This window comes from Lissotriton helveticus, chromosome 1_1 (genome assembly GCF_964261635.1).
Source record: "Lissotriton helveticus chromosome 1_1, aLisHel1.1, whole genome shotgun sequence".
NCBI classification, from domain to species: Eukaryota; Metazoa; Chordata; class Amphibia; order Caudata; family Salamandridae; genus Lissotriton; species Lissotriton helveticus.
This window is the reverse complement of record NC_136057.1, coordinates 1,999,279,347-1,999,292,658: the sequence shown is the minus strand read 5'-3', so window position 1 is coordinate 1,999,292,658 and position 13,312 is coordinate 1,999,279,347. Positions and strand designations below refer to the sequence as shown.

General features: G+C 45.0%; 1 protein-coding gene across 1 annotated transcript in view; it reads right to left on the bottom strand.

Annotated features, from left to right (window-relative positions):
• RTCA (RNA 3'-terminal phosphate cyclase) overlaps window positions 1–7,872 on the bottom strand; it is a 145,137-nt gene extending 137,265 nt beyond the window's left edge. Inside the window, exons 1-3 of the mRNA XM_078644535.1 lie at window positions 7,344–7,872; window positions 7,083–7,224; window positions 1,945–2,045 (exon numbers count right to left, since the gene is read on the bottom strand). Of these exons, the coding sequence (XP_078500661.1) occupies window positions 1,945–2,045; window positions 7,083–7,224; window positions 7,344–7,429 (329 nt within the window). The 5' untranslated portion in view covers window positions 7,430–7,872. The remainder of the gene's footprint in view (window positions 1–1,944; window positions 2,046–7,082; window positions 7,225–7,343) is intronic.
• Window positions 7,873–13,312: the final 5,440 nt, after the last annotated feature.

Here is a 13,312-nt window from a genome sequence, read left to right as displayed (position 1 = left end):
AATACTACAGCCTTCGATAAAGTTACTCCTGGGAGATTTAGGGACAAACTAATAAAATGGGGAATTTACCACACAACATTACATTTTTAAAAGCGCGTTGCATGTTGAAACCTCGTTGAAAATTAAATTGCCTAAAAACAAGATGTTTTACCCTAAAATGCTAATCTCAAACGGCTTAAAGCATTACTGCATTTTGGACCCTCTTCTTTTTTCTTTATATATATTTTAGATTTCCCATCTTACCTCAGTCTAATTGCAGGACTGCCACCAAAATGAGGAAATCAAGCTATTACTCATTTGGCCTATGCATAAAACTTGGTCATATTCTCAGTATCAGCAAAAGGCTTAGAGGTTTTACTATCAAAGCTGAATGAGTATAATCTTGAGAAAGGCCTAACAGTGAATATTGGGGAAACAAAACTGTTATATTTCAGTCAATTCTGAAACAGTCATCTTGGGAAATAGGTGGAAAGTGAATCGAAAAAGTGAATAAATATGAATGTTTGGGATTAAGTATTTACAATATCATGGATTGGCTGTATTTCAATTAAGAAAATGAAATTACACATCATTAGAAAATCAATTAAGAGATTTTTTAATATTATGGTGGTTGAGGTATTGGACCTTCGATTACAGCAATACATTTTAAGCTTATTCCGTCTCTTTTGTATGCTTCATCAGCACTTAATACGAAAAATGATACTGGACTGGATAAACTCAATATGTTAGAAAAAAGAACTATCAAACCTAAGCAGTTCAACTTCACAATGAAGCTTTAAATTAAATTATTTTGACATCCATGCCAAAATTACACAAAGCCTCAATTCTAAATAATGTTTATGACTGTGGTAGAGCCAGTGTGAACACATTAAAGTGGTTAATCCTTAATAAGTGATAAGTGAAAGGGGTTAACAACCTATACCTAAGCCTATTTGTCACTGAAAAACTAATAAATCGAAAACAACCTACTGTAGCTCACTATGCTGACTGGTTTGATTCGAACCAAGCAGAAGGCACTATTAAGGAAAACACAGAGGAACAATGATCAAATGAAATATTCATCAACCTTGTTGGGTTACAAACATTCATTCTTATTTATTAATTGACTCCTATTCAAATGGCAAAGCAAGAGTACCTATATTCCAAACTAGAGTCTGTTTGCAGGATAAAGTACTGAAGATTCAGATTATTGTATATCCTGTTGAGTCAGTTTGAAGGCCAATGAAGGATCCAACTGTTAGCCACAAACGGATGTGACTTAATAAATGAAACTATTGACCATATAATTTGTCTGTGACCAAAACTGTTGGCTCTAAGGAAAAAATATCTGCGGGCATTATGTACTACTGGAAACATTAGGACAGTTGGGGGTGCGGTTAAGTACACATTTTTTGTGAAAAGTTATACTTTTATTGTGAAACCTGTGAAAGTTTGCTTATACTGTGCTGCAAAAGACTACTATTTCAGTTACACCTGTGTGTTTGTTAGATCATGTACTAACATGGTGCAGGGATCGTTAACACTTTGTGAACAATTATTTTCGGTAACTTGATGTTATTTAATAATTGTATAGTTTTAGTTATCATTTGTATTATTGTAATTGATATATATTTTACAATAAAAATACTTACTATTTTCTCTTCACATTTCATTTAGAATGGAGTTGTCTGCTTAAAATGCAGTGCAGTTAGGTGAAGCATCGTGGCTGCTACTGGCAGCATAATAAGGCCAGAGCAAATGGTACTCTACAAAAGACTCATTCAAAACCAGGGTTTGATAACTGGGTAGGAGAGCATGATTCATCTCTTTCTATGGATTTCAAATAAGTGCCACCGACCCAACCAGATGCTCAATTTTGCCCTAAAATATAATTCCTGCTTGTCCCTTCTCTGCCATGTCAATCTTTTCTGAATGCAGTTAATGTTGTTTTTAATTTTCGTTTACCTGAGACCTGGTGTGCTCCTGCCAGCCCGAATACTGTGGAGCCGCACGGGCAGACCCAAGATGCAGCTCAGGGATGTGGAGACCCTCAGGATCTGCCCACCCTGCAAAAGAAAAGAGGTACTTAAGTAATAAGGAAAAGAGCTGGGAAAGTGGGCAAAACCTGCAGTGGGAACATAGAACACTAGTCAAAGCTCGAGATGGGATAAAAGGAAGAACGAATGGCAGAGTGGGGAGAGAACAAAAGCAATAGGCAAAGAGTGAAGTAAGAGAATAAGCAAAGTTGGAGAATGCTTAAAGTTAAAAAAGATGGTAGGAACTAGAAGGCCATGCACGTGCTTCCAAGGAGGCAGGACAGATATGTGAAATAGCAGGAGAAGGTCCAGTGGGCGATGTACGAAAGGTGGGAACAGAACTGATGGACAGCAAAAACATTGGGGAGGATCGAAAGGATATAGAGCACCAAAGGTAAGAGAGGGGTATGGTAGATGACAATGATGTGAGTAAAAGCTGAGGCGGCTGGGGTGGAGCAAGAAAGAAGCAGTGTTGGCAGAAAAGAGAAAATCACACTGCTCTCAGGAAACAGGATATGATGATTGGGACAATCATGGTGTAGATGTTAGTGATTTTAGCGCGAACCAGCGATCCAGGCCACAGCAGGCAACATATTTGTGATGAGAAGAAAAAGTTAACATATGAGCAGAACGCTTTTAATGGGTGTTGGGAGTTCTTCTCCCCAAAACAATACATTATGTGCAAGGCTCGAATCAGTATAATGGTATGACCCTTACTATACAGTTAAGCTCACTCCCACCAAGGTTCTGCCTTCTGAATGAAGACTGCTTCTCAAATACTGGATCACCAGAGGACTACATGTCACCCGGACATATCTTTCTCAATGCAGGACTTCTTTAGTGAATGGTTTTCACAGATGTGTTGGATTTTTTTGTTCATTAGCCAAACTTCTCACACTTTCAGATTACAGCTTTGAAAGTAGAATGACTGGTTCTGTCTTGATGGAGAGAAAAATATAATCCTGCTTTTGGTTAGCCCTGTTAGCCCCAACCTCTTCAATAAGTCTTGACCAGAAGACCTGGACTCTCCCCTAAAATCTCATCAATAGAGCTCGCAGTTAGGGAAAACTCTTTGGCAACGGTCTATCAATTATCACCCCGCCTCCAAAAAATGCTGTCTCCGCAGCAGCATTCCACCTTTTACAACTGCTGAAAGGGGTTCTTCAGGGGCTCAACTGCTCTAGGAAAACCAATCTAACCCTTGCCATGGTCATGCTGAGCCTCGATTCTTTCAACACCTTATACACAGATTTCCTCAATGCAGCTCCCTCTAAACTCCAGAGAGTTCAAAACGATGCAGGCCTTCTGTTTTTATTTCAAAAGACATGATCACATCACCCCAGTCCTCAAATCCCTTTTTTGATTGTGAGCAAAAGAAAAATAGCTCTTCAAAAGTTTCTGCCCAGTACATAAGGTACTCCCATGGGTAATCGCCAAGCTACCCCACAAACAGGTCACCTCTTATCTACTAACCAGTAGACTTGAGTCTGTCTACAGATGTTTCTCCACTACCCACCAGAGCAGTGCTTTAAATTGAAAAATAGAAGAGCAGGTACCATGTACCAGAGTACCTACTTGTTTCTGAGAAGTGTTGGTACTCTCCAATTAAAGGTATTATGTCACTCTTGAGAAGTGCAGGTACTCCCCGTCTCAAAATAAAAAAGTGCTGGTTCTCAGTACCAGCTCATTTAAAGCACTGTTCCAGAGTAGAAAAGGTTAGGTGGGCGAGCTTGTTATGAGCAATTTCATACCACTATATCCGAGACTTGGGAAGGATTTTGTCAGGTTGAGAAAATTCGTATTGACTCATCAATTTTTCCTGGCATTTGGATAAACCAATCCTATTCAAGGCCCTCCTCCTCTGTAGGTCTTCAGAGATCTGGGTGGTCAACTGGCTATAAGTAACATGCCTGTTTCACACTTGGGTTCCAGGGCTCTGATCTTTTTAAAGCTTACCACCTTCTAGGATATATTTGATGGGTGGTGTTTTCAGTCTGTCCCATTCCCATCTGATAGGTTAGCTGCTTCACCATCACCAGGTTTTTCTAAGTCCTATCCTACCACCCACAGATCTTTATATGTACTCTCAACCCCAAGAGCACTCGGGTGGCCACTGACATGTGGTTTGTAGAACTTTAAAAAAAAAAAGTTTCTTACATTAAAATTCTGAGGGTAAGGTTATCTTTGTAGCATGAGGTCATCTTAGAACCCCGCTTATGTACCCCATGCCTCTCTTCTTGGTAGGCATTTAAAAAGTCCCTGGATATAACATCGCCTCTTCCTTCTCCTAAGAGCAGGGCCGTTTCTAGGTGTTTTGCCGCCCTAGGCCAGAATTGAAAAATGCCTCCCCACTCTCAGCTGATGTACAGTTCTCAGTGCAGAAGTGGTCACGGCAGTACTGCTATGCATGTATGCGAGAGGTGTGCGTGGCCTAAACACCACCTGCTCAGCCACTAGTCCCGAACTCAGAGCAGGTGTTCGTGAGGAGTTTTATTGTTGTCAGGAGACAGCAACAATTACTCGGGGCCTGGGCTGGGGCACAGGTTGAGGGTGGCGGATATACTGTGCCATACATAAGCTATAATGCATTTTCGTGAAGGGCCAGAGTGCCTTTCAAGTTCAACAGCATGTTATTATGTCTGTTTATCTAGGAAAAGTGTGTACAACAAAAGTTTGCAATATTTTAATTCAAACATGCATAGTTTAAAGTTGTTACCAGTTATTTAATCGTAAGTTGCACCGTGTTTGGCTTGACGATCAGAATGGCTTAAAAACGTGAAGCTTTATTTTTTAAGCACATGCTCACAAAAACAGCAATATTGTATGCAAGGAAGCGAGAGAAAATTAAATAGTGAAATAAGCTATCATGCGGGAAGTGAAAGGCTGCTTCACAATAGTTTAAAAGCGCATCACAATTAACACCGACCTATGCAAACATGGCTCCACTTCACCAATTCAGCTGTCAGGAACGAGAACCTTCCATTTTTGGACAATGGAAGCACTAAGTACACATTAAGTTCTATTGCTGCAGAGTGATAATCATCACTCTAACGGGCTATAAAATACAAAGGTTTTCAAAATGCAGGCCTCAAGCTAGGGAACACTGGGGTCAAGTGTGCTTCCACCCCACCTGCAATTATTAATGACTTGCGGGGGTCTTTACACACCCGGAACCTGCTGCGCAGTCAAAAATCGGGTACTCCCGAGAACTCACTGGCAATTTTCGTTTCCAGCAACTCCATCAGATGAGCTGGGCAAAACCATGGGGAAAAGAGAGGGAACAGCAGCACAGCAGGAGGGAGGAGCAGGGCATAAGCACCCCTGCGGCTCCTTGCTACCGCCGAATTGCAAGGCAAACTTGCCAAAAACTATGACTGCAATTACTTTTGGATAAATAGAGTCTGCTGCTCACTCTGGCGCTTACTGATGGTCATGCAGGTTCGGCGGCCCTGTCAGCTGCAGTCAAGTCATGCGGCCAGGGCAGGATCCCATCCACATAACCGTTACAAGCTGGCTCTCAGCCTAATTCCCTTTCCCCGCCCTGCCGCCTTTTGACTCTCACCCCCCATTGACCTTAGACTATAACACCTCAACAATCAATGATTGGCCGGGCAAAGACCGACTTCAGCTACACTCGTGAATCGGGCTGGGGGTGTCTAACTAGGATACATTGTTGTAACGTAGAGAGCAGTGCTCGAGAGTTACGAGCTGCCATCCGTTTAGCCTCCCAAGAATAGTGCGCATTGCGCTACTGCTTCTCAGACTAGTCATGATATGGTGCATTATAGCAGTGCTCTGCATTGACAGCTGAGCAGCGCTATAATGCGTGACTAATGCATTCAGTGCGGTGATGCAGATCACCACACTGAAATGCGCTTGAGTAACGCCCTGGGGCCCTGATGCATGGTACTTGTCAGGGCTGTTTGCCGCCCTCCCCCTTTTGCGGCCCCAGGCGACCGCCTAGTCCTGCCTAATGGCAGAAACGGCCTGCCTAAGACATTAATTATATGAGGATTTCAGAGAAGCAGGGCACGATTCGGGGGTACACGCAGGAACACAGCATCCACCCACTATTTTCACAGGGTGGACACCGTCCCCCCTGCCAAGAAGTTAGGCCCCACTGAAATATGCTGAACTTCAGCAGCGCCTGCACGCTGTCTGCTTTCCATTTCCAGCAGCAACGTGCTGGCAGCAAGAGGGCTTTTTTTTCACCTCCAGCCAGGCCAAAGTTAAGGGGCCATCAGGCCTCCTTGACTGGAGGCGGCCTGGAACCTCAAACAAATGTAAATGGCAAAGGGGGAAACAAAGGCACACAGCTTTTTTTCTCTTCACAGATACTTGAGAGGGGAAACATCCTTTACAACGCAACTTTTACCACGCAGTGCCTTTACGACGCAACTTTTAAAACGCAAACCATTACAACGCATTGCGCTGGGGGCGCTCTAGGATAGGGAATAGATTTAATAACTATCCAACACCTTCCCTACTATCCACGGGGACTGGAGTTGGAATAGTAAATTAAACTATTCACTATCCAGCACCCCAAAGCGCTATGCGTTGTAAAAACTGCGTTGTAAAGGCATGCGTGATAAAAGCATGCGTTGTAATGTCATACATCCACTTGAGAGGCATGCTTTTGCCTTTGTTCTGTCCCTGTATATAAGTGCAGACATTGCAAGACTGTCACATGGGGTGGTCTGTCCCAGTATTCACTAAAATAATTTAAATTGCACTATTTTATATCGCCATGTGCTGTGATGGCACACGTCATGATGTCACTTGCATAGTGTCTAACTTGGTAAGCGTCCCCCCCTCCTTCTTTTTATAGGACTTGTGCCCTGCAGAGAAGCATCAAAATATTCAAGTAACCATGCACCCGCCCTGCCTCCCTCACCACGTGTTCCTCTCATATTCAACTTTGCCCTCAGGGAGTACTTCCTCCATTGAAGAGCCCTCCTTCCTGGGTAAGCTTTGCCCCGCCTTTCACATGGAAACACTGATTGGACGCAGAGTACACCAAGGCACAAAGAGACACAAACACCCCCGGCCGCGCTCGGATGCACTCACCCCTTCCATGATGCTGCCATCTATCTCCAGCATGTACTCGGCCATGCCCTCTGCGGCGGCGGCCCTGGGCGGAGTGAAGTTCGGACTGCGGCCGGTGACAGCTGTCGACTCCGCCGGTGAGGCTCTAGCTGACGCCGGTGTCCTGCAAATGAAAAGCGTGGGGAGTGAGTAAAGGGACCGGCCCTGAACGGCGAGCGATCACCGCTGTGCGTAAAATCCCGTCCCCGGCGTCTCCACCCTCCACCTCTAGCTGCCCCGCACCTGGCCGAGACTCTGCGCGCGGGGAACCGAGTGCAGCACCGGCGAACCAGGACCAAAGAAAGCAGCCGGAGACCGGAAGCGCGCATGCGCACAACGGAAGCAGGGCCTGCAGCTTAGGGAACGCCAGGCCCGTGGCAGAGTACAAGCCAGGCACAAAAGCAGGCTGGTGGCAGGCCCTGTACACGCTGGAGGCCTGCAGAACCACGGCTCACAGAAAACCACGAACAACATGCTAAACTCGGCAGCCTGAAAGCATGCCACGGGTTTATATTTACTGCTCTGTTTAAATAAACCACACATGCACAATTTAAAGCAAGGCGACACTTTTTATCACTTGCATTATAATTTTGACAAGCACTTCTGGCATAAATGTCAGCTTTCAGGAGCTAGCAAGACTGAGTTTGAGAGCGAAAAAGCGTGGGAGATTAATATGCACATGAACTTGAATTGAGTTGGAGGACATTTTACGCTGGTGACTTAAATAAATAATTTAATTCTTAAGAAATTCCGCTAAATCAGGACTTTTTTTCTAACGCCTTTTCGCATGTGAAGTCTTTAGTGGGGGCAAAATGAGTCCTTCACTCAACAATATATTTGCCATTTTTGCCATAAAACCAAAAAGGCACAGTAAATGCAACGAAAATAGTATCAGATGTAGCGCTTCCCTTTCAATGAACACTAAAATATTTAAACAGTGAACAAGTGCGGCATTGGAACTGCAGGTGGAGTCAGGCATTTAAGAGGGTGATTTAATTAAGGTGAATAGAAAATTAACACTTTTTTGTGAGGGTGAAATAGGTTTGAAAAGCGGGTGACTCCTTCAAGCCTGAGGAATAATTTGTTTGTCGTGTAAGTGAAAAATAAAAGTGACGTTGAAGGTATGGGAGCTACACTGAACTCCACAAAGTATAAACGGTCAACAATTCCTGTGAAAAGTGAATAAAGACTATTGAACACTGTAAAGACACAAAAACTCCTTTCTCTTAAACGTGTTTGATTCAATCATCCAAACAACTGACGTTAGCCTTTCGAAACTGATAGCAAACAAAGTCCCATAATCTCAATATTCAGTGTTTGCCAAAAACCCCAGAGAAAAAATACAGTTAAATACAAAATTATGCTTCTGGCTCTAACACACAAAATAACTGGAATTTGCTAATTAGGGTTCCAATTCACAGAGTCAACTTCATAATTTGCGACGCTCACATTCTTCTTGTTGCAGTTTTTTAGGTCTCGCCTACGCAGCGCGCATGTGCTCCATAAGAAGGCCTTTAGCCATCACTCTGCTAATTTTCAAGCACACACTTGCTTGCAGCGGCATCCACCTTGTGTGAGCGAGCAGTGGCGTTCCACAAGCACAAGTGCAGTGCTTGAAAATTAGCAGACTGCTCTCCAAAGCGCGCGTGTGTCTCTCTCCTCGCCCACACGTCCAGGCCACTCACTCGCTCCGCCTTCTCAGTCTTCACCTTTCAGTCAGCCATAGAAACTTGCCAGCGTAGATCATACCTTGCGCCTCGAGGCCATCTCTCTCCATTGCCCTCAGTGCCAAGAGACCACAGCTTGCTTCACAAATTGAGCAAATAAACACATTTAAGAAAAGTCATTGCTTTATTACATACAATGACCGGTGTACATGGAGACTTCAGCTATATGGAGGCAAACCAGACCTGCTGTGGGATAAGGCAACGCATTTCACGGTGCCAGGGATTCAACATCCACCCAATCTATCTCACAAACATTGAACACAAAGTAATTTGTTTGCATACATTATCGGTTCAGCGTACACAGATTACTGAGGCGCTGTGCTGGTATCCGCCTCAGAAATAAAATCAATTGCAAGCAGACATTCCTGTCATTACAAGGTTCCTGTTATTCAGTGCAATTCCAAGAACTACACAAATTGCCAGCGATATCATTTTAACATCTTGGGAGAGACAAGGGCTGCCTACAGCCAAATCATAAACAATTTTCAAATTGAGAAGGAGTCCAATGATAGACAATGAGAATTTTTGACATTTCGATAGGACTTAATTTAAGGTTAAAAGAATGAGCAAGAAACGTTATAAATGCAAAAGAGAAAAAAAAATACTTGTCAAGGTGTTACAAACGAGCAAATTAGTCAAAGCAGTCCTGCTTAGATTCAGCCCTTTAACCGCATGCGTGCGGGCGGAATTCCGCCCGTACGCTGAGATTTTCAAAAGCGCATGTTACGTGACGAGCTGAGCTCGTCATGAGCGTGCGAGGAGGCTACCTCATGACGAGCCCAGCTCGTCATCAGCGTCGAAGGGGTTAAATATTAGACTGGAGAGAATATGGGAAGATAAAACAATTCAAATACATTCTGGATGTTAGTATAGTTCATAGGATTAAAGAATAGCTCCTGAACAAAAGATACAATCATTTTGCCACTATTAAAAAAACACAAAAACAAACAAGCATTGGCATAGCCAATAGGTCTCGCCTTTGGGACCTTGTAAGTAAAAAAAAAAAACTGAAGTATAAGACTTCACGTTACAAGGTCCCAGAGGCGAGACCTATTGGCTATGCCAATGCTTGTTTAATTTTTACGTGCCCTTGGTAAATTGGGGTTTAGAGCTTGGCGACCTACACAAGTGTGGCGTTTCCTGTATACATCGTAAACCTAAACTACAAAACTTTGGTTGTTTTACATGTTTGAGCTACAACCATACCTTAGTTTTTATCTGGTTTTCTTTCTTATTAAATTTCATTTTTTGTACTTTTGGTACTTTATAAGCGAGGTTTGTGGCTGTGCATAGTCTTCAGCCAGGTATTGCCCCAACTGGCCAGCCACGCTTCACTAGCCTTTGGCCAGGCCATGCAGCAGGTAACTGTTAGAAATTGGGTATCTGGTTGGCAAAGGTATGCACCCTGTCCAAGCATAAATCATAATTCTAGTCAGGGTAAGTCAAAACACACCCTAAATTATCCTGTGCTCACTCTGTTAGCAGTCGGGATTGACTTGAGAGGCAATGTGTAAAATATTTGTGCTCCAAATGAAACCCGAGATCTCAGGTTCAAGGACCTAGTCAAAGGAAAAGGCTTCCAATCAATATGATCAGAAATTGCCTTCAGGAAAGAAACATTTCTTTCTTGAGCCCCCTCACTCACCAGGGTTTCCCCACAGTGACATGCTTCATCATTGGGGCCATCCCAGTTCTCTGCGAACTGCGGCGTCCTGCGACTTGCGGAAAATACATAGGACCACTTTAAATGGAAGACTGTTGTGCACAGTGTGGTGGAGTGGGTTAAGGTAATTAAAATACCTTGCTAGTGGGCTAAAATACTTTATTATTGCTCCTAGGTTGGTATATCTAAAAGGGGGTTTACACGTAGAAAAATAACTATGATAGGTTAGAGATTCAGTGTAAGATCAACATGTTTCGAGCCTACCCCTAGCTCTTCATCAGGACCACACAGGGACCAGCCCTGTGTTTGCCACTCCTATTAAACCTAATGTGGAAGTAAAGTTAAATCAACAAAACGCGGCAACTAATAAAGCATGCGTGGTTATACATATGATCACTATGTCATGTAGTATGTTTAATTGTAAGCAGAACTGTGCTTCATGGACTCACGGGGCGGTGTTTCCCTGAGAAACTATTAAAAAGTAGGAAAACCCGCATCCGGACACCTACTCGTCTCCCTGTCGGACCGCATCTTCTTGGAGTATAAACTAAGGAGGGCGGACCGAGTTGATAAAAACCTCTAACTCCCTTTCATTTTGTGAATAATTTAATAAAATATTTGTGCAACACATCTAGCAGTAAAATAGTGAAAACACCACACAAAGATCCCAAACCAAGTTAGAAAAGTAGCTCTTAATTTAATAAATAAAACAAGACCAAAACAACAAAACTCCAATAAGTAGAAGTCCAGATGTTTATTTTAAAGAATAAATGCAAAAATAGTGATTGGAAGCAGTAATTGCCTATGTTGGCTATCTGGCACGTTGGACTGGGACATAATCAAAAGCTCAGGCCAACTGCGATGGAGTATGGGCTGGATACAATACCACGCAAGGCCAGCTGAACAAAAGTACCTTGATCCTTGTCACAACACAAATATGCAGGGTAGTTGAGTGATGTGTTGATCCTGGAATTAACGTGATGCGTTTATTTCTCCACCCAATGATTGCTATGCGCTGGTTCCTAGATGCAATGGCTCCGAACCCGATGCGCCAAGTTTCTCTATGCAGTCGAGGAGATGCGTAGATTGTCTCTCTGCAGTGGTGGCAAATCTGATGCTGTGGATTCGATGGGGATCAATCAATCATAGCATTTGTAAAGTGCACTACATACCCATGAGGGTCTCAAGGCCCTGGGGGGGGGGGGACGCTGCTACTGTTCGAAGAGCCAGGACTTGAGGAGTCTCCTAAAGGTAAGGTGGTCTTCGGTCTGCTGTAGGCGGGTGGGGAGGGTGTTCCGCGTCTTGGCTGCGAGGTGGGAGAATGATCTGCCGCCGGCGGTCACTCTTCAGATGCGGGGGATGGTGGCGAGGGCATGGTCTGCGGAGCGGAGCTGGCGGGTGGGGAAGTAAAGGGTGAGTCGGCTGTTGAGGTGCGCTTGTCCGGTGTCATGGAGTGCATTGTGTGCATGGGTGAGGAGTTTGAAGGTTATCCTCTTGTTAATGGGGAGCCAGTGCAGGTCTCTCAGGTGGGGTGTGATGTGGCTGTGGCAAGGGATGTTGAGGATCAGGCGTGAGGAGGTGTTCTAGATGCGTTGGAGCCGTTTCAGGAGTTTGGCCGGGGCTCCTGCGTAGAGTGCGTTGCCGTAGTCCAGTCTACTGCTGACGAGGGCCTGGGTGACCGTCCTTCTAGTTTCGGTGGGGATCCACTTGAAGATCCTGCGAAGCATGCGGAGGGCGTTGAAGCAGGAGGAGGAGAGGGTGTTGACCTGCTTCGCCATGGAGAGGGTGGAGTCGAGGATGATCCCTAGGTTGCGTGCGTGGTCGATGGGTGTAGGGGGTGATCCTAGTGCAGTCGGCCACCAAGAGTCCCAGGCCGAGGGGGTGAACCCGAGGATGAGGACCTCCGTCTTTTCCGAGTTCAGCTTCAGTCGGCTGTTTCTCATCCAGTCGGCGACGGCCTTCATTCCTTCGTGTAGGTTGGTTTTGGCGGTGTGAGAGTGATTGGTGAGGGAGAGGATCAGCTGGGTGTCATCGATGAAGGAGATGATGTTGAGGTCGTGCTGTCGGGCGACGTGGGCGAGCAGTGCCATGTAGACGTGGATCAGCGTTGGGCTGAGGGATGAGCCTTGGGGCACGCCGCAGATGATCTCGGTGGTCTGGAGCGGAAGTGGGGGAGGCGGATGCTCTGAGTTCTGCCGGAGAGAAAGCAGGTGGTCCAGTCCAGGGCCTTCTCTTGGATTCCGGCGTCGTGGAGGCATGGTCTTAGTGTGCGGTGGCTGACCGCGTCGAAGGCGGCTGACAGGTCCAGAAAGATGAGGGCCGCGGTTTCTCCGTTGTCGAGCAGGGTCCTAATGTCGTCGGTGACGGCGATGAGGGCAGTTTTGATGCTGTGGTTGCTGCGGAACCCGGACTGGGACGGGTCTAGGATGTTGTTGTCTTCGAGGAAGCTGGTCAGTTGTTTGTTGACGGCTTTTTCGATGACCGTGGCTGGGAACGGGAGCAGGGAGATGGGTCGGAAGTTCTTGAGGTCCTTGGGGTCCGCCTTGGGTTTCTTGAGTAGGGCGTTGATCTTTGCGTGCTTCCAGCTCTCCGGGAAGGTTGCTGTCTCGAAGGAGATGTTGATGGTTTTCCGGAGGTGGGGTGCGATGGTGCCGCTGGCTTTGTTGAAGATGTGGTGTGGGCAGGGGTTTTTATGTATTTATTTTATTTATTTATGCATTTTTATATAGCGCGGACTTTACCCGAAGGTGTCAGAGCGCTTCACAAAAGGAACAGAAATGGAACATAATGAGACACATTACAAAAGCATACGTTACGTTACA